The sequence below is a fragment of the Diaphorina citri genome, unplaced genomic scaffold, assembly GCF_000475195.1.
Source record: "Diaphorina citri unplaced genomic scaffold, Diaci psyllid genome assembly version 1.1 scaffold783, whole genome shotgun sequence".
Classification (NCBI taxonomy): domain Eukaryota; kingdom Metazoa; phylum Arthropoda; class Insecta; order Hemiptera; family Psyllidae; genus Diaphorina; species Diaphorina citri.
The window spans coordinates 86,809-112,141 of NW_007378216.1; the positions used below are offsets into that span (position 1 = coordinate 86,809).

The window sequence follows — 25,333 nt, forward strand, 5'->3', positions numbered from 1 at the left end:
GCTCTTCCGATCTTTTTTTTTAATCTTGGAAGGCTGACAGTCTACATAAAACACTACTTATACGTATACTGTACCTCCACAACATGATAGGCAGGTAGGAGAGCCGTGAATCGAACCTCCGTGCTGGCTATTCCACTGCTCACTGCGACCCCCGGGGCCAACGACCTGGGTGTTTTCCCCGGGGCTATGTCATACTTGCCGACTTGGGTGGGGTCGAACTTCTTGCTGATATTGTGGGCCCCGGGGATGGGAATGAGGGCGTTGTAGAATTGGGGTGGTGTGGTGGGGACGGACGGGGAGCAGAATTTGGGGACATGCCACGTCCTGCAAAGGGCTTCCAGGAATGCGGGGTCCTGGGTGTGACACAGTACCTGGAATAGAGGGATTTTTTTTTTGTTTTTTCAAAGTTACATCATCCTGTCAGAAGATCTTAAACCCGAGGGAGAAACAACATCCAAAAGGACGTCCAGAAGATGGGAGTAGATCCTGAATCCTGGCAGGAGTTTGCTCAAGACCGAGCGCAATGGAGGCATAGTGTGGAGCAGGCATATATGGTCGACAATGCCTTAGCCACGGATAAGCAAGTAAGCAAGCAAAGTTACATCATATCCTGATGTACCACTACATGCCTCAGTGGTGTAGTGGTCAAGGCGCTCGCCTGGTAAACAGGAGGGCGTGGAGCCAATCCCAGCCGAGGTACGGAATTTTATCCTCAATATAATTTGAGATATTGACCACAATAATAGTAGTAGCCTACTGCTGGAGTAAAGGGACTTTTCAGTCCTATGCGAGCAGTATAAATAAGCTGTATTATTATTACCTACTATTTCTACATACTTAGTATGTGCTATGCATCAGGGTATGGTATTGTATGGTATTGTATTGTATTGTATTGTATGGTATTGTGTGGTATGGTATAGGGTATGGTACATCAGGGTATGAATACATACGTAAATAAATAATAATAATAATAATAATACTAATAATAATAATAATAATAATAATAATAATAAGTACGTCAATAACATTTCAATAGTTCCCACGAAGAGGGGCCTATGATAATAGCAAATATAATGTAGGGCCTTCTTCCTGAGAACGCTTCATTTATTGTCGATTGAATTTCATACAGGCCTTGAAACCCATCTTTTTAAGAGATTTTATAGCTGTAACTGCTAAGGTGTTATTGTCCCAAAAGCAAACAGAGCAGAAAGCCAACTGTACCCAGAACAAACTTTATCTAACATCAAAGGAATAAGTTTTAGCCAGCCTAGTTAGCTTAGTTGGTAGAGCGTCTGCCTTGTAGGCACTAGACCGCGGGTTCAATTCCCGCCCAGGGCGGATCTTATCCTGATGGGATAATGTTCGTTCTCGGAACGGCTGGCTTTCTCCTATCCTGTCTTCCTTCTCTCTTTGATTTCGGGACGATAAGACCATAGCAGTTACAGTTCCCTCTACAAAAAAAAAGAATAAGAATAAGTTTGTATTAACTTATTTGTTGGCACACACACTTGGTAAAATAATTCAAGCACTAAAAATGATTTTGGGTGAGTAAAAACACTTGGCTTTATGTTTTATGTATAACTATTTTTAATTAATTACAGATGGATCCATTTCGGCTGTTACGCCATCATCAGTGTATTATTTAGTAATAATACACTGTATGCAGCCAAGTGTGTAGCACAAAAGACCCAAAAGATTATGTATGTGTTAAATCATAGCAACAATATCTAGATAGCTATTGAAGTTTGTTACATACTGAAAATAGTAACCAACAAGTAGCTAAGTAGCTTATAATCTTATCTGGATTAGAGTACTTCTTAATCCATGTAGAGTTTGAATGAGCAGAGAAGATAGTAGATCTGTTATACATAGGTACCTATTTACAACCATATTTACAACCACTTGAAACCGTTTATAAGTGAAATGAGAAGAGCCAAAACATATGCCCAGCTTAGTTAGCTAGGTTGGTAGCAAGTCTGCCTTATAAGTGCTAGGTCATGGGTACCATTCCCACCTGGGGTGGATTTTATCCTGAATAGATAATGTTTGTTCTTGGAATGGCTGGCTTTCTCTTTAACCTGTCTAAAATTCTTCTAAAGCTCTTACATTAGGAGCATATTCCTATTTATCACTCAGAAAAAAAAAACCTGTGTCATGTGTAGTGGGAACACTCTCATTTTAATTATATTGCCTACAGGACATTCAGAAAAAAATTGGATGAAACTCACAACAAGAAGGAATGAGCTCTAACCCCAAAACAAAGTTAGGAACCAGGTATTCTCTTTTTGCACCCATTTGGCAAGGGACATACTTCAGACTGGACATGCTAAGATACAGATAAAAGGTCTCATGTACCTACCCATTGTTACCCATCAGGTGTTTCATTGTCACGAAATGAGTAAGTAAGTAGGTAGGTAGGTAGGTAATGTCAGATAACATTTTATTTGCTGACAAAACACAAGAGAGAGTTAGAGATTTTTTTTTTTTTTTTTAAGAGGCCTATCAGCAATAGGGACTTACCTACGTGTGTACTCAGACTTCTAATATCCTGATTGGAGTGATTGGTAATGAAATTCAATTCTACAAAATGTGTTTCCTGCTTCAGAAAACACTGCTGTAATAAAAACCACAATCAGTTAATTATCAGTTAATTCTTAATTACCTCAATTTCTACTTTTTTCCTCACAGCTCATAACATAAATATCTTCAAATTTTAAAGTTTGGCGCCATTGGCGGTCAACTTGATAAACACAGAGAGGTTCATGTACCTCTGACCTCTGTGGGCGAAAAGGACCGTTTACAAGACACCTTGTAGCTCGTTCCACGGAAGTATGAGCTAATTAATGAAAATCACCAGTGTAGATTTGTAAAAGTTTGGTACCTACCTACCTATAATAAATAGGTAGCTATAGGTAAGTTTTATTATTGTACCTAACTTTTTTCATTCCATACCAGACCTACCTAATTACCTACTTTCGTTCCGTGTAATAAAATATTGTAAAGAAAGTAGATTTTATTATTACGATCAGCTAGGTATACCTATTGAGTTTGATAAAAAAAAAAAAAAAAAAAAAAAAAAAAAAAAAAAAAATTTTATTCTAAAATATTGAGTTTGATAAAAAAAAAAAAAAAAAAAAAAAAACAATAGAGTAAGTACCTAGACAGCCTAGTTAGCTTGGTTGGTAGCGTGTCTGCCTTGTAAGCGCTAGGCCGCGGGTTCGATTACTGACCGGGGCGGATTTTATCCTGATGGGATAATGTTCGTTCTCGGAACGGCTGGCTTTGCCCCCCTGTCCTCCTTTATATCTTCGATTTCGGGACGATAAGACGTCAGTAGCTAGGCTTTCCTCTGTCAAATCCCATGTTTTTCAGCCTTGGTACATTAATAAAATACAGCTAAAGAAAATAAAAACAGGAATAGCTATTATTGTAGGCAAAAAATATCAATGACATCCTTTGGAAAAAGTTTATATTAGAAAATATAAATAAGTATACATAAATGTGCATAATTTCTCATCTTATTTTTCAAACTTGGACACAAAAACATGAGAGAATACGAATTGAGCACAGGAGTAGAAATCCATTATGGATATCTAACCAGAAGAGAACCACAATCTTCAAAATTACTTCAAACAGAAACACGTCGGAAGAAAAATATTATAAATCGAAAATAATATCGCTATGGACAACCTTGTGAAAACGTACATAAAAGTGCAGTTTCATCAGCATTAAAAGTTAAAACGCGATCGTAGCATGTCCCTTAGATGATACTTCCCGTGTAGGTGCTGCGTCAACACGAGAACATCAGAACTTAGCCTGTTGAAATATTTATATGTCACCGGCATTCTATAGAAAATACCTTGGTATACCTTGGTATACCAAGGTAGGTATTCTATAGAATGCATAAATTGACCAGATAATGCAGCCTAGGTAACTTATATAATACCATACCATATTACTAGATAGCTATGGATTTCATTATACACTTTGTCCAAAACGCTAGATATTCTATAGAACACCTTGGTATTCTGAGATTCCACACTTCTTCTGGACGGAACTACCTCTGTGGCGCGCGCGCAAAATTCAAATATTCAAATTTGTAGCTGAGCGGAGCAGCACACTAAAGAGGAAGGAGCCCCTAATATCCCTCAAGACTGTGGGACTTTTTCAAAAACTGTGGGATTGATAAAATTTTTAAACACAATATTATGCCTCTCTGTGGCACTTTCGTCATTTTTCAACTTCAACACCCTGGCTTTCAAAGCATATTTCATGATGTTTACCCACAGAAACTCATGTATTAAAACATGTCCCACACCAAGAGTGACAGACAGACTCTTTGATTCTTGGAATTTTTTTCATTGAAAAATGGTAAAATTTCCCTCAGTGAAGGGTGTACATTACGAGTATTATGAACATACAAATGATTATGAACGTATTTCCAGAGAATACATTGTTATTCTTTACCTCCATTAGCCATTTCACTATCCCACGATGTATTCTTCATATCTTCAATCATTTTCTCATACTTGTAGTCTACGCATGGATTCTTCTTCTTTTCTTTGCTCAGAATCAAATCATTGACGGCAGCATATCTGGCAACCTATGAATGTCATAAAACGTGTATATTTTTCCTTTTTTACTTTCTATTACTACAGTATAGCGAGCTATACTAGTAATGAAAGTATTGCAATCGGTTCATATTTTCAAACTCGGGAAATGGTACTTTCTATTACTACAGTATAGCGAGCTATACTAGTAATGAAAGTATTGCAATCGGTTCATATTTTCAAACTCGGGAAATGGGTGGAACTATCCGTTTTGGAGTCCCTTGAGGTTTAAATTTATAGACCTAATGCACTAATTTAGGTGAGATTTTCAAGTTAAAGGGCTATATCTCGGGATTTAGAAGAAAGAGGAAAAAATCCGTTGTTCATTTTACCTGCTCTCTGACTTTGAAACCAAGTAAGCGCAACTGTTCTATGCATGCGTACGAAGAGAACCAAATTTGCAGATGGTAGAATAAATTACATATAGGAAAACTCTTTACTAGAAGAAAGAGGAAAAAAATCCGTTGTTCATTTTCCCTGCTCTCTGACTTTGAAACCTCACCCAAGTAAGCGCAACTGTTCTATGCATGCGTACGAAGAGAACCAAATTTGCAGATGGTAGAATAAATTACATATAGGAAAACTCTTTAGCCCTATAATAAAGAATTTCTTGAATTTGAATTGAACTTGGAGACAACACTTACAGGATCCTGCTTCTTATCCATGAGAAGGGCACACAGGTCATCTATCGTGATATGATTGGAGCTCTCTCTATTATCTTTGTTATACTGAACAACGCCAGCGATATTGTCAGCCAGACTCTCCACAAACGATGAAACATCCTTGGCATTGTTAATGTCAAGAGGTGTGCACAATCTGAAACCCCCAGCCATAAAAGGAACATTAATTATATTACAGCTTACAGGGGTTTATTCAAAACGAAATTGTGTTAAAAAATAAACTGCCTTATTATTATGATTATTATTATATTCGGGGCCAAAAATCTATTGAGGAAACTTCTTTGTGCTGAATAAATTTTATCAAAAAGAGACACACCATTCAACAGCGATAAATATGTACCTAATTTCAATACGTAGGTACGTTAAGAATAATTTATCAGTTTATCACTTCTTTCAATCTAATATATAAAAATTAATATTTGTTTGTGTGTGTGTGTGTGTGTGTGTGTGTGTGTGTTTGTTCGAACTTTATGCCTGGCCAAACCGCTCATCCGATTGCTATGAAACTTTGTATTGTGTGTGTGTGTTTGTTCGAACTTTATGCCTGGCCAAACCGCTCATCCGATTGCTATGAAACTTTGTGAACTTATTGCTTGCACTCCCGTGAAGGTTATAAACTGCCTTATTATTATGATTATTTCGGTTCGTTTTTGTTAAGCTACGCCGAGCTAGACCACTAAATGGATGAGTGACATGAACGGCCATGCCTTAAGGATTTACTAGCAGAAATCCGGAGCGAAGCGACGGGTTTCGGCTAGTAGGTAATAAATCTTACTTGAATTGTTCGGTCAGATATTTAGCGTCTGAAGGGGACTTGAGCATTTTGCTAATGGTATGGGTGGCGGTCTGGACTGCTTTAACACATTCAGTGCTTACTGTAGCCAAAGCATCAGCAACCACGCCGAAGTATTCTGAAACAATAGAAGTAATTAGTGGGTTAGAAATTAGAACGCCTTTCAGACGCCAGACGGATCATCACCTGTTAGATTCGGCGGAAAGATGTTGATGTTCTGTTTGCAAAAGTCAGGTTACTTGACTACTAGATCATTTCACCTAATGATGATATTCTTGTTTGAGCCATTTTCCAATCAGATGATTGATTCGCTGTCGAGCCTTGGTTAACTCGGGAGGATCAGAGGGGGAGGGGGGATACATGTTAGCACAGTGGGCAACTCCTGAAACGGTGAAAATTACAAACATATTCAATAGTGGTATAACTTATGATGGACTTTTGCGTCGACTGAGTTTGTAAGAAAAGATAATAATAATAAAAAAAGGTTAACAAGTCCGACTTTCATCAAGCTAAACTTCCATTTGAAGCAATTGGTGATTCTCATGATTTTTTTTTATTATCTCAGAAAAAACTATAAAAATTAAAAAAAAATATTGAGACTAAAACGAAGAAAAATCACTATTGTAGATTATTTGTAAAAGTTAGGTACCTATAGGTAATTTTTCCGAATTACCTACCTACTTTCGTTTCGTGGAATAAATTTTGTAAAGAAAGTAGATATTATTACGATCAGCTAGGTATACCTATTGAGTTTGATAAAAAAAAATAGACAGTAAAAAAATAGAGTAAGTAGGTACCTAAAGGGGGTGTTTAGGGTTTGGTACTTTTCCCCTGGGATAAATTTCATTGGAAGAAATCATTTACGGATGAAGATTTTTAAAACCATAGAAGAGGCATGGAATTTACCCCTTATTTATTTAAAATTCTACAGCATAATAATGGAGTTAGGTACTGTAGTTCCAAGGGTTAGGGGTGTAAAGGTGTATAAGTGTCATTGTCGACATACCAGGGAAGTCAACGACAGCTCTTAGGGGGCCGCTGGCCGACATGGCCCCATGCACCAAATGGGGATACTTGTAGCGTAGCCATGCAGCTAAGGCACCAGGATATGATCCACCGAACGCGATCCATTTAGTGTGAGCTGGTAGACTGTATAGGGTATTCATAGAAGTGATGAAATAGGCCAGGTCCGCCAGTGCTTGCTCGGCGCTTAGATATTGAAGACTTTCCACGCTCAGGTCCCTGGAGTACAAGAAAACACCCGATCAACTACATGGGTATTAATTAGACTTACTTTATCATGGACACTCGTTGCTATGTTGAAAGGAACGAGCTAAAGACGACAACCATGAACTATGAACAAAGTGTTCGAAAATTAGGTATTTTTTAATGAGCTTAGATATTGAAGACTTTCCACGCTCAGGTCCCTGGAGTACAAGAAAACACCCGATCAACTACATGGGTATTAATTGGACTTACTTTATCATGAACACTCGTTGCTATGTTGAAAGGAACGAGCTAAAGACGACAACCATGAACTATGAACAAAGTGTTCGAAAATTAGGTATTTTTTAATGTTTTAACGTTTTTTTTTTACGGACAAATTCGGTATATTTTTTAAATGTAATATCTGGTTCGTTTTCGTAACCTTCGGTCTTCGCGTGTTCTTCCGTCTTCTTTCTGTGTACTATTACTGTCTACCGCGGCTGTTCTACTACCTAACCTCTTCTGGGCTTTCAACATAGCAACCAGTGTCCATGATAAATAAGTCTAATTAATGTATTGACCGTTGCAATGAACTCTTAAGAATACGTAAGATTCATAGGTATTAATCTAAGGTTAATATTTGGCGACAAGCTAACCGCCTTCTCACATTAACCTCATCCAGCCTAGAGTGGGGTCGGAAAAAGAAAAAGCCAGTAGCACGCGAATACCGATCTAGACAGTGAGCATGCACAACGTTCCTTAACTTCAGTGATCCACTATGAACTAGAGACTAGAGTATTTAATGTACTCTCATCGCTGGCTATTAAAGGTGAGTAAAAAAAAAATATGATTTCTACTTTATGTGGATATCACAGCATTACTAAGAGCCTCCTTTACTATTTCTGACATATCTATTATTTTTACTCTGGTAGTGCCGCCACTGGTCGCACCGGTATTACTGTCTACCGCGGCTGTTCTACTACCTAACCTCTTCTGGGCTTTCAACATAGCAACGAGTGTCAATGATAAATAAGTCTAATTAATGTATTGACCGTTGCAATGAACTCTTAAGAATACGTAAGATTCATAGGTATTAATCTAAGGTTAATATGCTCGAGATTCCACACTTCTTCTGGACGGAACTACCTCTGTGGCGCGCGCGCAAAATTCAAATATTCAAATTTGTAGCTGAGGCTGAACGCTGAAATGTAAATCTGTATTCTATTATTTCTATTCTGTAATGGTAAATGGACTTACAGATGATCAAAAAAAATGTGATTTAAAATTTAAGAGAGTGTTGATACCTAGCTGATTGATGTGTTTTCAATAAAATCAAGAACTAAAAAAGTAGAATTTGATGGCATATTAAAATAATTGATCAATTCCAGTAGCACGCGAATGCCGATCTGGACAGTGAGCATGCACAACGTTCCTTAACTTCAGTGATCCACTATGAACTAGAGACTAGAGTATTTAATGTACTCTCATCGCTGGCTATTAAAGGTAAGTAAAAAAAAAAACATGATTTCTACTTTATCTGGATATCACAGCATTACTAAGAGCCTCCTTTACTATTTCTGACATATCTATTATTTTTACTCTGGTAGTGCCGCCACTGGTCGCACCTCGATTCAAGTAGCTACTCAATTGTCCTCACGAGGCTGAGTGCACTCCGAACTCCAAGCTCTGTGAGCCGAAAAAAAACTTCGACCCCGCCGGGAATCGAACCCGGGACCTCCGGAGTGCAAGCCCAGTGTGATACCCACTCGGCCATGGAGGTTTCAGCTTCCTAAATTTAATTACACGACAAGCCGGCCGCGCCGCCGAATCTGAAGAGAGTTACTATAACTTGAACATCAACAGTCACTATACAATGATTAGGTTCAAGGCACATTTGTTATTAACGCACATGAAAAAGTTTGTTAACAGTTCTGGTCAACAAATTAGACACTATAGTGATCACAAGATTTCATTTCCACAAAGAATATTCTCAGGGATTCAACCCACTGGAACACTACATCTAGGAAATTATTTTGGTGCTGTACAAACATGGTCAGCCTTACAGAACAAAGGAGAAGATGTGATATTTTGCATTGTAGATCTTCATTCAATTACAATCAAACAGAAACACAAGGATTTGAAGGAGAATATTCAACTGATGGCAGCATCTTTGCTAGCATGTGGCATAGATCCACAGAAATCAATACTATTCCAACAATCTCAAGTTCCTGAGCATACACAGCTTGCGTGGGTGCTAACATGTTTGTGTACTGTGAACCGTCTCAACCACATGCCTACGTACGTAGAAAAATGTGCAGAACTGAAACAGTCACCTACTGGTTTGTTTCTCTATCCTGTGCTGCAAGCAGCTGACATCCTCCTCTACAAGGCAACTCACATTCCTGCAGGACTAGATCAAATACACAACATAAACCTAGCAAATCATCTGACACAACTGTTTAACAATAAATTTGACAAAATCTTCCCCATACCTCAACTTTTACCTCAAGATGAATCAGCAGGTAAAGTAAAAAGTCTAAAAGATCCAAGCAAGAAAATGTCAAAGTCTGATCTTGATTCCAACTCTAAAATAGAAATCACAGACCCACCAGAGGTTATTGTGAGGAAATGTAAGAAAGCTTTGACTGATTGTACTTCAGCTGTGACCTATGACCCAGAGAATAGACCTGCTGTGTCAAACCTCATCACGCTGCATGCACTATGTACAAATCAGTTGCCACAAGATATTTGTACTCAAGTGAAACACCTTAACACGGGACAGTATAAATTGCTTCTAGCTGATGTTCTTGTTGAAAAATTTAAACCTATACGAGATGAGATTGAGTACTTGATGAAATCAAAGGAGCACTTAGAGAAAGTACTATTGGATGGATCTATACGGGCTCAAGCTATTGCTGTGGAAACATGGGATGAGGTGAAAAGTAAAATTGGGTTTTAAAAGAGAGATTATTTCATAGAACCTAATATATAGTCCCAACCATGGGGTAAATTAAGGAGTTGTTTTGCAACAAACCTCAGAAGAGTAAGACATTTATGACTGATATAATCTCTGAAGACACATTTGAAATATTTCAATAAATAAATACGAGTCAACTCCCATGGCGTAGTGGTCATTGCATTTACCTTGCACGTGGGAGACCTGGGTTCAATTCATGGCGGGGTCAAGAAATTTGTATCATGCAAATGATTGATTCCATGACTGGCGGTTACGGGGCCCACTCAGCCTCATGAGGAAAATGAGTAGCTATGTAATATAAATGCACATAGCAACCGGTGCCAGCATGGTAGGTAATTGGGAGCTAGATTATTGCGATATACGTATTTAGAAAAATCCTACAATGCTGCAGTGAGCACCAAAAGTTGGGAAATAACACAAAGAAAGACATTTATTTTTATAATATAGCGACGAAACGGTTAGAGATATTGTAAAAATTAGGGTAAAAGAACACTCAAATAAGCATCATTCAATAGGATGTCAAACCTTAAAAAAAAGCAAGTCGTGTGAAATGAGTGCTGCGCTCATAGGGCGTGGCAGTCATTTACGGCGAAAATATAAAAGTAAAAGACACAAATTTTATCTCTGAAACATTGTCTTACATATCTCAATTTATTACAGTGAAAAATTCTGATTTTCATTTTGATTTTTGACATATTTTACAAAACAAAGGAAATTGGAAGAAAAAATCATAACCAAATTTCACTTTTTTTTTTGTTTCAATTGAGACTCGAACCCGGGATTTAGGCAATAGAAATCGTCTTGATAACATACTGGAATAATGTCGAAACATCTTTCAATTGAGACTCGAACCCGGGATTTAGGCAATAGAAATCGTCTTGATAACATACTGGAATAATGTCGAAACATCTTTGGAAGAAGTAGGTCACAAATTCTGATTCGAGGAAAAGCGTATGTGAGCGCAGCGCTCACCCGCGAGTACTCGTGTAACTTTCAGACCGGCGTACTCACGGGTTAACATATCTGTGCACTTCTTCAGCAATTTTTTGCATTTTTACTTTCCTTATCCTATAGGAAGGAAAGTAATGTAATCGGGTCAAATTTTCGATGGTCAGATTTTAGTGCCAAAACACGTTTTGAGGTCCCTAGAGCCTAAATCCAAAGTTTCAGCCATTGGTCCGTGTGTGTGTCTCTGTGTCTGTCTGTCTGTAAACAAAATATCTCGAAAACGGTAAGAGCTAGAGACTTGAAATTTGGTATGTAGCTGTCAACGGTTGGCGGCATTTTACCGCCTTTCAAATGTGACAAGAATGCGACACGAAACTTTTGGTTAAGACGGGTGCAACGGTTGGCCGCATTTTACCGCTTTTTGGCGGTTTTCGGTGTAATTTATTATTTAACAATATCTCGGGAACGGTATAAGCTAAAGACTTGAAATTTGGTATTTAGTTCAGAAATGTGACAAGGATGCAACACAAAACGTTTGGTTAAAATAGGTGCTGCGGTTGGCGGTATTTTGACCGCTTTTGGACAGGGTACCTATCTGGGGACTCCTGAAATGGATGGGCTACTTCTCGTGTCCTACAGATGGGCTGACTACCAGCTGACTTTGGCATTTGACCAAGTACCTATCTGGGGACTCCTGAAATGGATGGGCTACTTCTCGTGTCCTACAGATGGGCTGACTACCAGCTGACTTTGGCATTTGACCAGTCAATCATAGATTCACTAAAAGTACCTACCTACTCCCTGTGTCATAGAACACCCATCCTGTTAGTAAGCCTCATCAGATGTGTGATAAGACACAATACTTCCCATTTATGTAGGTGCTGGGTTAACACAAAAACACCAGAAAGAAACAAATTGAAAATATGTATTGAAATATTTGCAATAAAAAAAAGAGTTTTTTTCATCAATGCAATGGTGTGGATTGAACCCAGGACCCTTTGCAGGGCAGGCAAGGCTTGTTACCACTTGGATAACCATGTTACTACTTTTTATTTAAACCAAAGAAGGGTAACTGTGAAATCTGTCAAATAATATTATCAAACTAATTAGATAGGTATTATATTAAAATTGTTTGAAAGTTGAAACCATGGCATGAAAAGATTGTTCATTTACATTTATTGTTTTATGTATTGAAAACATAATATTAAACAAAGCAAATAATATTATCAAACTAATTAGATAGGTATTATATTATAATTGTTTGAAAGTTGAAACCATGGCATGAAAAGATTGTTCATTTACATTTATTGTTTTATGTATTGAAAACATAATATTAAACAAAGGAACTATTTCAGTTTTGAAAATATCTTTTATTTGAATTTTTCTTTTCAATAAATAAGTACATAGCTGAATACTCTGAATAGCTGTACTAGTGCCCATTGTAGGTAGGTATTATTATTATGTTAAGGCGGTCTCTTCCTGATCCCTAATGTGCCACGTCCATTTTAGTTTAGGACTATTGCACTGCATTGTAGGTAATAACTAAGAATTCTAAACGTGGTAAGAACTAAGAATTCTAAACGTGGACCACAAGGGATCAAGAAGAGACCGCCTTAACATAATAATAAAGAATAACACATTATTTTTACTGCTTGAATAGGAAAAGGAATAACACCTTTATTCTAGGAGTAGCCTGCTCCTATTAGTCTCTTCCTCAAATAATGTTAGTGTTTGACTATACAAACAGGTGACCTGTGTACCTAAGACATTATGTGCAGCTAGCTATACCAGGTCCTTAGAGCTCATTGAAAATGTGAGGTAGGATACACAGGGGAAGAATAAGAAAAAGGCACACTTCATTCTGTGTCATTATCAGAACATCTGACAGGATAAGACATACCTCTGTTGTTACAGTTCCCACTACATAGTGTATTGTCAAAATTCTTTAAAATAATAATAATAATAGAACTTACGACAATGGGTGGCTTTTCCCATAGAATCTATGTTCAACCTGAACAGCAAGAGCATTGTGATTGTGTGCATAGTCTAGCCAAGTACCTTCTACCATCCACTTGGCTGATGCTTCTCCTTCCCCTCCGATCATGAGGAAGATGGGACCCCCATGTTTGTACCAAGTTGAATTGACAAAGTATCTGTTAAGGGGGGTGGAGGGAAAAATTATAAAGTGTTTGCATTTTTAAATAAAATTTTACCTTTGACCTTAAAAAATAGAACTCATAGTTGTCTTTACCCCTTGTGTCAGGGAACTCATTTTTTTTTTTTTTTTTTTTTTTTTTTTTTTTTTTCTGCGGTAGACATACCCTTGATTGTAAGTTTGATGAAAAAATAAAAAATATAGGTCGACAAATTTCAACTTCCAGGCCGAAACGTGACCCAAAGTCGGCTAAAAATTTCGAATTTCTTGAATAACTTGCGAACGGCTGGCTTGAGGAAATTTTAATCTAGCCTATAACCACCGCCATAAAAATATGAACCTGTGTACAAAATTTCAAGTTTCTACGACTTACCGTTTAGACGCCAACCTCTTACAAACAAACAGAAAACCGCTCTCATTAATAAGATACCCTGGTGTACTTTCACATGTTTTTTTAATAGCCTTGACGTGAAAATTCGTTTGAACATAAATCACATTTATATCTGATACCCTGGTGTAGGTTCATATAAACTTCTATAAACTAGTATCAAACTTCTTTTGTATGAAAAATCCTTTGAACACAAATCACACTTATATCTGATAAACTGGTGTAGTTTCATATGTTCTGTCAAATTTCCCTTACTTGAAGATTCCTTTGAACACAAATCACATTTATACCTGATACCCGGTGTAGTTTCATATGTTCTGTCAAATTTCCCTTACTTGAAGATTCCTTTGAACACAAATCACATTTATACCTGATACCCTGGTGAAATTTCTTATGTACTCAAATAGCTTTTGGAGGAAAATTCTTTTGAACGCAAATCACATTTATAACTGATACGCTGGTGAAATTTCTCATGTACTCAAATAGCTTTTGGAGGAAAATTCTTTTGAACGCAAATCACATTTATAACTGATACGCTGGTGAAATTTCTTATGTACTCAAATAGCTTTTGGAGGAAAATTCTTTTGAACGCAAATCACATTTATAACTGATACGCTGGTGAAAAATTGAGGTGAGGGGGGTGGGGGGACTATGATGTGAACACTCTGTATAATTGTATATATTATTTATTTATTGTATGGAGGTTTTATTTTTCAAAGGATATTTATACCTCCATGGGATATACCACATATAAAAGCAAAACAAAGGAACATTGAAGAAAAACAAAAGAAATAGGTAACACTTCTATCTATTAATAGAGGTAAACTTTGTAGCCAGGCAACAGCTTCTGGACTAAGAGTTTTAATAGCCTCAATATTTCATAATTCTCTTGAATGACAGAGATGGGCAGTCATATTGGATATGATTGGTAATCTGTTTAGGGTGCCCACACTCACAGCTTTCGTCAACAGTCAAACCCCATTTGAACAGATACAATTTGCAGCATTCAATATAAATAAAATAAAATAATCTCATCAAAATCGGTTAAATTAAGCCGGAGTGGAATTAAAATGGGGCTCAACCAAATGACAATTTTTTTCGAGGTAGTTTCTCTTGAATGACAGAGATGGGCAGTCATATTGGATATGATTGGTAGTCTGTTTAGGGTGCCCACACTCACAGCTTTCGTCAACAGTCAAACCCCATTTGAACAGATACAATTTGCAGCATTCAATATAAATAAAAAAAAGTGTAGTAGGTACCTATATAGATATAAAAGTCACTATAAAATATGGCTAGAGTAGGTAATGATTACCTTTGTTTCCAAGTTCTTGGCTCTTCAATGTTGAAATGATCTAATTTCTGCTCAAACCACTGATCCGATGGCAACTTCTCAAACATGACTCCACTTGGTTCTCCCAAGGTGCCATGCTTTTGAAAAAGCAAACGATTTAATCGAGCATCACACAATGCCAGAAATGCACTCACAAAAATGATAGATACAAAGTTAGTGGCACTCATGATCATCAATTTGATGAGGCTGGAGCTATTTCTGCTATTTATTTCAATGTCTGAAAATAGAATATTGTTCAGAGCTAGTTCTTCAGCCACAACAATCAAACATTCCTACAAATAAAAGGAGTTGTCTCAAGTGAGCAGAGCAGTGAGTGCAGTGATCAGTGTTACTATATAGGGTTAGGTTAAATGCAAAAAAGAGCTCTCAAATGAGCAACAACCAGGCTGTGTTTATGTACAGGGCTGAGATGAGCTCGGACGAGGTGAGATGGGATATTGTTTCTACAGTTTTGCATTGGAGTGGTAACTTAAGCAAGGATAGCGTGGGATTGTTGGGCATTTTTTCTAACCCTCTGTCCCGGCGGCAATTTTTAAAATTTATTTTATATTTATTTTTGTTTGCTTTGTAATTCGCTTGTTTGTAATGTCTAATTTAAATGAAAAGTATAAAACGTGCAAACTAGAGATAAAAAGTAAAAAATGAATTCAGATTGTACGCGTTGCAGAAAAAAAAAATCAAAATTTCGAATTTCCCGCCAACTTTACAAGTTTACAAGCTCATGAAGGCTCTGTGTTAAGTTACCACATCATTTTCCACTCGCCTAGAAAGGCCGAGAATGGCCTAGCTCAGCCCAGTACATAAACACAGCCCCAATGTTATGGCCTGTAGATCTTTTTAGTCTGACTTCCATGTAGGTAAACATTTTGACAAAATTTTGAGGTTAGGTGCTAGGCCGCGGGTTCGATTCCCGCCCGGGGCGGATTTTATCCTGATGGGATAATGTTCATTCTCGGAACGGCTGGCTTTCTCCTATCGGGTGCAACGGTTGGCCGCATTTTACCGCTTTTTGGCGGTTTTCGGTGTAATTTATTATTTCAAGCGCGCCGGGAGGCGCGCGAACGTCAAGAGTTCGCAGCACCGCCCGGCCTATATTAACACGAAACAGACAATTGTTTGAGGTCAAAATAATGTTACACTATCGTGGTCTTCTTCCTTTTCCTTTCAGTAGCAAAATATCTTTCTAATAAGCAATTTTTTCAATTACACAGTAAGAAAATTGAATTCGTAAAATGCCAGCCTAGTTAGCTTGGTTGGTAGCACGTCTGCCTTGTAAGCGCTAGACCCCTGGTTCAATTCCTTATCCTGAACGGGCAATGTTCGTTCTCGCGACGGGTCTTTCTCTTATCCTCTCTTTCTTTCCGATTTCGGGACGGAAAAAAAAAAAACAAAATTATACGTATTGTGATCAAAAAGTCCGCGAAAAAAAAGGCCATGTTTAAATCAGCCTTAAAGAAGTGTTTTCAAAACCGGAAAATAAGCCGGAATAAGTCCATAATAGTCCAGGGGGAATACTTCGAAGGGGATAATATCGATATTCCAAAATAATCAAACGGCAAATGAGAAAATTGAAAATTCCGCGAACTTTTTGATCAAACCTCATATACAGTAGAACCTCGATTATTTCAACCTCCATTATTTCAACCCCAAAATCAGTTCAAAATAGGGTATTTATTAACCATTTTGTTCTCTAGTACATCATCTATTTGTAAATATTTCAACGGGTTACTTTCTGGTGTTCCCGTGTTGACTCAGCACCTAAATGGGAAGTATTGTGTCTCTTCTCGCCCATTTGATGAGAGGCATACTACGGGATGGGCATGCTACGACACAGACCACTTGCGTCCAATGTAGCAGTTGTTTTCCCTACGAAAAAAAAAACGGCGGTGAAACACTCATCTTTTTCTTTTTTTTTTAAAAAAAATCTAAATGTTGCCCCTTTTTCATTGTGTTATACGGAATTTCTATTATTTCAACTACCCTCGGCCCCAATTAGTTGAAATAATTGAGATTCTACTGTATATACTGATACCCTGGTGTATTTCCTTATGTTCTGTCAAATTATCTTTGCGTGAGAATTCCTTTGAACACAAATCACATTTATATCTGATACCCTGGTGTATTTTCTTATGATCTGTCAAATTATCTTTGCGTGAGAATTCCTTTGAACACAAGTCACATTTATATCCGATACCCTGGTGTATTTTCGTATGTTTTGTAAAATGACGTTTGTGTGAGAATTCCTTTGAACACAAGTCACATTTATATCTGATGCCCTGGTGTATTTTCATATGTCTTGTCAAATTACGTTTGCGTGAGAATTCCTTTGAACACAAATCACATTTATACCTGATACCCTGGTGTATTTCCTTATGTTCTGTCAAATTATCTTTGCGTGAAAAATCCTTTGAACACAAATCACATTTATATCTGATATCCTGGTGTAATATTTTGTTCAGTTTTCCTAGGGTAGTATTTTGTTCAGTTTTGAAAAACTCCAAACAATCTCTAGTAACGGCATCATTTCCATTGTTTTCTTCTACATTTATACTGTCGCCTTCATAAGATTCTTCTTTCACCGTGACTTCGTACGGTATATCTAGGGGTTCACGCTTTATTACTCGAAAAGGGTCGTATAAAGATGGTGACGCTCCAACATGTTCTTGTGATTCCTCGACTTATTGTTAAATTACAACGAAAACAGCCAAAAAGCGGTAAAATGCCGCCAAGCGTTGCACCGGTTTCGTGTCGCATCCTTGTCACATTTCACAGCTACATACCAAATTTCAAGTCTCTAGCTCTAACCCTCCTCGAGATATTTTGTTTACAGACAGACACACACACACACACACACCAATGGCTGAAACTTTGGTTTTATGCTCTAGGGACCTCAAAACGTGTTTTGGCACTAAAAACTCGCCAACCAATGGCTGAAACTTTGGTTTTATGCTCTAGGGACCTCAAAACGTGTTTTGGCACTAAAAACTCGCCATCGAAAATTTGACCCGATTACATTACTTTCCTTCCTATAGGATAAGGAAAGTAAAAAGGAATCCACTGACAGGGATGGAGAGGAGAGAAAGTCTCTACTCCCTGTGTATTTTTTATGGGACATCTCTTTCAAATGAAAATGTGCAAAATATGTCCAAAAATCGAATAAAATTGCGAATATCCCCGGAACGGTTCATCAGAAAACGGTGAAACGAATGTTTTATGATAGGAAATATGATTCCAAATTTGATGAAAAAATAAAAAAAAATATAGGTCATTGCGACAAATTTCAACTTCCAGGCCAAAATGTGACCCAAAGTCGGCCAAAAATTTTGAATTTCTTGAATAACTCGCGAAAAATCGAATAAAATTGCGAATATCCCCGGAACGGTTCATCAGAAAACGGTGAACCGAATATTTTATGAGAGGAAATATAGGTCGACAAATTTCAACTTCCAGGCCGAAACGTGACCCAAAGTCGGCTAAAAATTTCGAATTTCTTGAATAACTTGCGAACTACTTTGGAATTTAAAAAAAAAAATGATTTTTTTTTTTTTGAAAAATTTTCTAAGTCCGAAATTTGAAGCAACATTGACTTTGGTTGATATCTGGATGAGTGACTGTCCGATTTTTACCAAATTTTGCCCAAAACGCTAGATATTCTATAGAACACCTTGGTATTCTATAGAATGCCGGGCTCGAAATGTCGACTTACCTGCGTTCCAGAGGAAGTAATGGAGTTTCATAGGAAACAGGTCGAGGTTTATTTGAAACAGCGGCATTGTGAACGCGCCCTTATCAACTCTGCCGCCTTTGAAAGAGCCTCTTCCCAGTCAATACTATTCAAACAAGTGAAACATATGTCAATTGGTTAATTCCCTTCATTATTAAAACAAACAGGTTATACCTAAGTACTTTCATTGTAACTGTTTAGGGTTTATACGCTTTTCTACGTTAGGTAGCGCCACTATGCAAGCGCGCTAGCGGAGGAGCAGAAAGAACTGCGCAGAAACGTATGCGCACAAACATATGTCAATTGGTTAATTCCCTTTATTATTAAAACAAACAGGTTATACCTGAGTACTTTGATTGTAACTGTTTAGGGTTTGTACGCTTTTCTACGTTAGGTAGCGCCACTATGCAAGCGCGCTAGCGGAGGAGCAGAAATAACTGCGCAGAAACGTATGCGCACAAACACATTAATGCGTTGCCTGCGAGGGAGCTTAAATGGTCATGGACAAACGTCTTATTACTATTAGAGAGTTTAGAGAGGATGTGGGAATATCATTTACCTCTTGCCTAACAATATTTTCAGATGTACATAGGTACTGGTCATGAAACGTGTGGCAGCGAAATTTGTGATAATGCACCTGCACACAGTTCGCTCCTTGTCCGCTAGTTTTTTTTTGTCAAAAAGCAATAGCAATACGGTCTCGCAACCTCCAAATTCACCAGACGTGATACCTTACGATACGACTACTTCCTACTTCTGGAGGTGAAAAATCCTTGAAAAGACGTCGATTTGACACGATTGATGCCATAAAGGAGGAACCGCGGAAGACAAAAAAGGCCATGTTTAAATCAGCCTTAAAGAAGTGTTTTCAAAACCGGAAAAGAAGCCGGAATAAGTCCATAATAGTCCAGGGGGAATACTTCGAAGGGATAATATCGATATTCCAAAATAATCAAACGGCAAATGAGAAAATTGAAAATTCCGCGAACTTTTTGATCAAACCTTGTATACAGTGGAACCTCGATTATTTCAACCCCCAAATCAGTTCAAAATAGGGTATTTATTAACCATTTTGTTCTTTAGTACATCTAAATGTTGTCCCTTTTTCATTGTGTTATACGGAATTTCTATTATTTCAACTACCCTCGGCCCCAATTAGTTGAAATAATTGAGATTCTACTGTATATATAAAAAAAGTAAAATTCCTTACCGGGTATATAGATGGCAGGCGCTTGCTGGGATCTGGTCTCATATATGCCAAGTGCGTGCCAAGGATCAATAGAGCCATGCACAAACACCACGCGTGACACCTCCAAATCCAAACCACCATACATTGTGTTTGTCCTTTCCACAGCCGCCTCCACAAGTTTCTCAGAGAACCTTCAACCATGGAACAAACAACTCTCTATTATCTTCGTTTTATATCAGAAACAACTATGATTACTAATTAGATATAGGATATAGATATTAATATATAATTTTTTTTTTGTGTGTTTCTAATTTTATTTTATATGTATAGGTAACCATCCTCCTTGTTGAAGTTTCCTCTACCAAAGCTCACAAAAAACTGGCCATAGACGAAAAAGTAACGTGATATACTGAGGACTTACTTGGCACCATAAATGTCTTGACACATGTCGACGAAATACTTCACAGGGAACTCATGACCAAATATGTGAGCACTCTGGTTGAAACAACTCTATATTATTTATCTTCATTTTATGTCAGGAACAACTATAATTACTAATTAGATATAGATATTAATATATTTTTTTGTGTTTCTAATTTTATTTTATATAGGTAACCATGGACGCTCTAAAACCTCCTTGTTGAAGTTTCCTCTACCAAAGCTCACAAAAAGCTAGCCATAGACGAAAAAGTAACGCGATATACTGGGGACTTACTTGGCACCATAAATGTCTTGACACATGTCGACGAAATACTTCACAGGGAACTCATGACCAAATATGTGAGCACTCTGGTTGGAACTCTGGTAGAAGCCAAACTCGGAGCAGGTTTGATAAATCCACTGACGTCCTGAAGAATGAAGAGTCGTATTTTATTCAATCTCATATATTTATTTTAATGTTTATAAATTTTAGATAAAATTTTTAAACACAATATTATGCCTCTCTGTGGCACTTTCGTCATTTTTCAACTTCAACACCCTGGCTTTCAAAGCATATTTCATGATGTAAGTTTACAGTCTTGTACCTAGGGACCCTAGGGTCTATTCAGGAATAAACCTACCCATAAAAACCCCTTTGGTGGTTAGAAAATGGTTAGCCAGGAAAAACGTGTATTTTTTCAAAAATATCACTACTTCTTTATGTCCTTTTTAGTACTTTTAGAGCAAAAAAAAGTAGATTTTTTTATGTAGGTAGCTCTGGAAAAGTACAAATTATGGAAAACTATTTTAACACATGAAATTGTATAAAAAATTAAAGTTGATACATATTCCACCCATTTTGGTCAGAAATATGGTGGTGCAATGCCCAAATTTTTTGGAGAAAGCGTCTTTTTCGGAAAAAAATAATTCTAAAAAATTGAAAACTAAATTTATCTTGGAAAAGTACATGTCGTTTGTGACAGTAATATTTTGTGTTTAAAAAAAAAAAAAAAAATTAAAATCAACTTCCTGAGCGTACTGGAACTGCCCGATCGAGATGAAAGTTTTTGACCGTCATTTTAAGAATAGAAAAACCTAAATATTTCAAGTTCACAAAACTCAAGAGGATATGGTCGAGCTACGCGCTCCCCATCGGCTTCTCACTTTGAGAGAATACGGTCGCGCCACGCGCTCCCTATTAGCTTCACACTTTGAAACAATACGGTCGCGCTACGCGCTCCTTATTGGCTTCTCACTTTGAAAGAATACGCTCGCGCTACGCGCTCCTCATTGGCTTCCCACTTTGAAAGAATACGGTCGTGCTACGCGCTTTCTGTCGATATAGCTAAAAACCGCCAAAAATCGGTAGAAAATCGCCAAAAAGCGGTCAAAATACCGCCAACCGCAGCACCTATCTCAACCAAGTTTCATGTCGCATCCTTGTCACATTTGTGAACTATACTATTTTCTTATGAGCTTTTAAACTATCTTTGCGTGAGAATTCCTTTGAACACAAATCACATTTATATCTGATACCCTGGTGTAGTTTCATATGTTCTGTCAAATTATCTTTGCGTGAGAATTCCTTTAAACACAAGTCACATTTATATCTGATGCCCTGGTGTATTTTCATATGTTTTGTCAAATTGCGTTTGTGTGAGAATTCCTTTGGACACAGATCACATTTATATATGATACCCTGGTGTAATTTAATATGTCCTGTCAAATATTTTTTGCGGGAAAATTCCTTTGAACACAAATCACATTTATATCTGATACCCTGGTGTATTTTCTTATGTACTGTCAAATATTTTTTGAGGGAAAATTCCTTTGAACACAAATCACATTTATATCTGATACCCTGGTGTATTTTCTTATGATCTGTCAAATTATCTTTGCGTGAGAATTCCTTTGAACACAAGTCACATTTATATCCGATACCCTGGTGTAGTTTCATATGTTTTGTCAAATTACCTTTGCGTGAGAATTCCTTTGAACACAGATCACATTTATATCTGATGCCCTGGTGTATTTTCATATGTTTTGTCAAATTAAGTTTGCGTGAGAATTTCTTTGAACACAAATCACATTTATACCTGATACCCTGGTGTATTTCCTTATGTTCTGTCAAATTATCTTTGCGTGAGAATTCCTTTGAACACAAATCACATTTATATCTGATACCCTGGTGTATTTCCTTATGTTCTGTCAAATTATCTTTGCGTGAGAATTCCTTTGAACACAAATCACATTTATATCTGATACCCTGGTGTTGTTTCATATGTTCTGTCAAATTTCCCTTACTTGAAAATTCCTTTGAACACAAATCACATTTATATCTGATGCCCTGGTGTATTTTCCTATCTGTCAAATTATCTTTGCGTGAGAATTCCTTTAAACACAAGTCACATTTATATCTGATGCCCTGGTGTAGTTTCATATGTTTTGTCAAATTACCTTTGCGTGAGAATTCCTTTGAACACAGATCACATTTATATCTGATGCCCTGGTGTATTTTCATATGTTTTGTCAAATTAAGTTTGCGTGAGAATTTCTTTGAACACAAATCACATTTATACCTGATACCCTGGTGTATTTCCTTATGTTCTGTCAAATTATCTTTGCGTGAGAATTCCTTTAAACACAAGTCACATTTATATCTGATGCCCTGGTGTAGTTTCATATGTTTTGTCAAATTACCTTTGCGTGAGAATTCCTTTGAACACAGATCACATTTATATCTGATGCCCTGGTGTATTTTCATATGCTTTGTCAAATTAAGTTTGCGTGAGAATTTCTTTGAACACAAATCACATTTATACCTGATACCCTGGTGTATTTCCTTATGTTCTGTCAAATTATCTTTGCGTGAGAATTCCTTTAAACACAAGTCACATTTATATCTGATGCCCTGGTGTAGTTTCATATGTTTTGTCAAATTACCTTTGCGTGAGAATTCCTTTGAACACAGATCACATTTATATCTGATGCCCTGGTGTATTTTCATATGCTTTGTCAAATTAAGTTTGCGTGAGAATTTCTTTGAACACAAATCACATTTATACCTGATACCCTGGTGTATTTCCTTATGTTCTGTCAAATTATCTTTGCGTGAGAATTCCTTTAAACACAAGTCACATTTATATCTGATGCCCTGGTGTAGTTTCATATGTTTTGTCAAATTACCTTTGCGTGAGAATTCATAGCTTAAAATTAACTAAACATGACCGAGTGATCGACTACTGGTGTAAAGTCGACTACTGGTACATTCACCCTACCTACCTACTTGACTGGGTTTGTTTGCGAGGCTGATGTGAGGATTTCACCCTCGAAATTCGTATGACTGCCTGACTATTATTTTGTGTATGCAATATGCAATGTACAAAGTATACAAGGTGAGATAGAAGAAGAGAAAGAAGAGGACGAGGAAGTATGGAAATAAAGAGAGAGATGAAGATATAAAACTGAGTCAGAAAGCGAGAACAAGAGAGAGAGAGAGAGAGAGAGAGAGAGAGAGAGAGAGGTCGCCTTCATAAGATTCTTCTTTCACCGTGACTTCGTACGGTATATCTAGGGGTTCACGCTTTATTACTAGAAAAGGGTCGTATAAAGATGGTGGCGCTCCAACATGTTCTTGTGATTCCTCGACTTTAGGTTCCATTATTGCGTCTAATATTATTCTGGTCAGCAGGAATGTATACCAATAAGTTTTGTATTCCAGTAATCGTAGATATGTACTTATGAAGTTTTTCCTGAAAAATGAGATTTTTTTCTTCAAATCCTAAGTAAATTGATATTGTTTCAAATTAAAAATAAAATATTCGACCTTAAGAAGTATTTTTTGTGTCCATTCAGATTTATACTTGTCCAAACGAAGGAAAGTAACGTAATGGGTGAAATTTTGAAAAGTCAGTTTTTAGTGCCAAAACACGCGAAAATCAGGTATTTCCATGCAGTTGGGTAAGGGAAGAGTGGGAGAGGAAAAGATTCGGGTAGCGAGAAGGAATGTAAGATTAGTTAACCCTTCGAAGGAAATAATTTAGTAAGTTAGTATCGATTTATAGTTTTTGTGAGATCCTTAAATAGAGGAGCGGGTGAGTTAGGGGGAATTCATACATAAGAATTTAATTATAATATACAACACAAAGTCTAGAAGTAGTGGAAGTGAGAAAGTATTTAGTATAAAGTTCAGCAGAAGTATAAAGAAGCAGAAGACATTGAGATTTCAATTAGAAATAAACCTTTATTTATTTATTATTACTTCTTTTATATAATTCATTATTTTGTTCACAATACAATATAATTTTACTGTCGTATGTATAGGTTTTCCTTTGGAGAGAAAAGCATCAACCGACTTACATAAACCGTTTCACACTAGGCTTGTACGCCGGTGGTCCCAGGTACGATTCCCGGCAGAGTCGACATTTCTTCGACTTGGAATTCAATCGAGTTGTGACCAGTGGCGGAATTAGCAGTCATTGAAACAAATGGAAATTAATTCAAAAGGAGGCACTTAGGAATACCGTGATATAAGCAAAAGCTGTAAAAAAGCTCTACTTTTCCACAAATAATTAATGACTTGAATTGATTGGTTTTATCTTCTATGAATTATTAGCGATGCACCTTTGGAGAGAAAAGCATCAACCGACTTACATAAACCGTTTCACACTAGGCTTGTACGCCGGTGGTCCCGGGTACGATTCCCGGCAGAGTCGACATTTCTTCGACTTGGAATTCAATCGAGTTGTGACCAGTGGCGGAATTAGCAGTCATTGAAACAAATGAAAATTAATTCAAAAGGAGGCACTTAGGAATACCGTGATATACGCAAAAGCTGTAAAAAAGCTCTACTTTTCCACAAATAATTAATGACTTGAATTGATTGGTTT

At 37.1% G+C, this 25,333-nt stretch overlaps 4 protein-coding genes across 4 annotated transcripts in view; 1 reads left to right on the plus strand and 3 right to left on the minus strand.

Annotated features, from left to right (window-relative positions):
* LOC103512034 overlaps nt 1-1,668 on the minus strand; it is a 13,175-nt gene extending 11,507 nt beyond the window's left edge. Inside the window, exon 1 of the mRNA XM_026825622.1 lies at nt 1,600-1,668. Within this exon, the coding sequence (XP_026681423.1) occupies nt 1,600-1,611 (12 nt within the window). The 5' untranslated portion in view covers nt 1,612-1,668. The remainder of the gene's footprint in view (nt 1-1,599) is intronic.
* A 2,773-nt stretch (nt 1,669-4,441) lies between these two features.
* Nucleotides 4,442-15,598, minus strand: LOC103512024 (putative serine protease K12H4.7). Its single transcript, XM_008476778.3, has 6 exons — nt 15,073-15,598; nt 13,188-13,367; nt 7,090-7,325; nt 6,066-6,201; nt 5,255-5,426; nt 4,442-4,603 (listed from the first exon to the last, which is right to left on the minus strand). The coding sequence occupies exons 1-6, from the start codon at nt 15,282-15,284 to the stop codon at nt 4,457-4,459; spliced, it is 1,083 nt and encodes a 360-aa protein (XP_008475000.1). The 5' UTR covers nt 15,285-15,598; the 3' UTR covers nt 4,442-4,456.
* Nucleotides 9,123-10,687, plus strand: LOC103512023 (tryptophan--tRNA ligase, mitochondrial). Its single transcript, XM_008476776.3, has one exon. The coding sequence runs from the start codon at nt 9,163-9,165 to the stop codon at nt 10,246-10,248; it is 1,086 nt and encodes a 361-aa protein (XP_008474998.1). The 5' UTR covers nt 9,123-9,162; the 3' UTR covers nt 10,249-10,687.
* Nucleotides 15,599-19,683: 4,085 nt separating the features above from the next.
* LOC103512035 (putative serine protease K12H4.7) lies at nt 19,684-20,534 on the minus strand. Its single transcript, XM_026825623.1, has 3 exons — nt 20,446-20,534; nt 20,016-20,215; nt 19,684-19,688 (listed from the first exon to the last, which is right to left on the minus strand). Exons 1-3 carry the CDS (start codon nt 20,469-20,471, stop codon nt 19,684-19,686), a joined length of 231 nt encoding a protein of 76 aa, XP_026681424.1. The 5' UTR covers nt 20,472-20,534.
* Nucleotides 20,535-25,333: the final 4,799 nt, after the last annotated feature.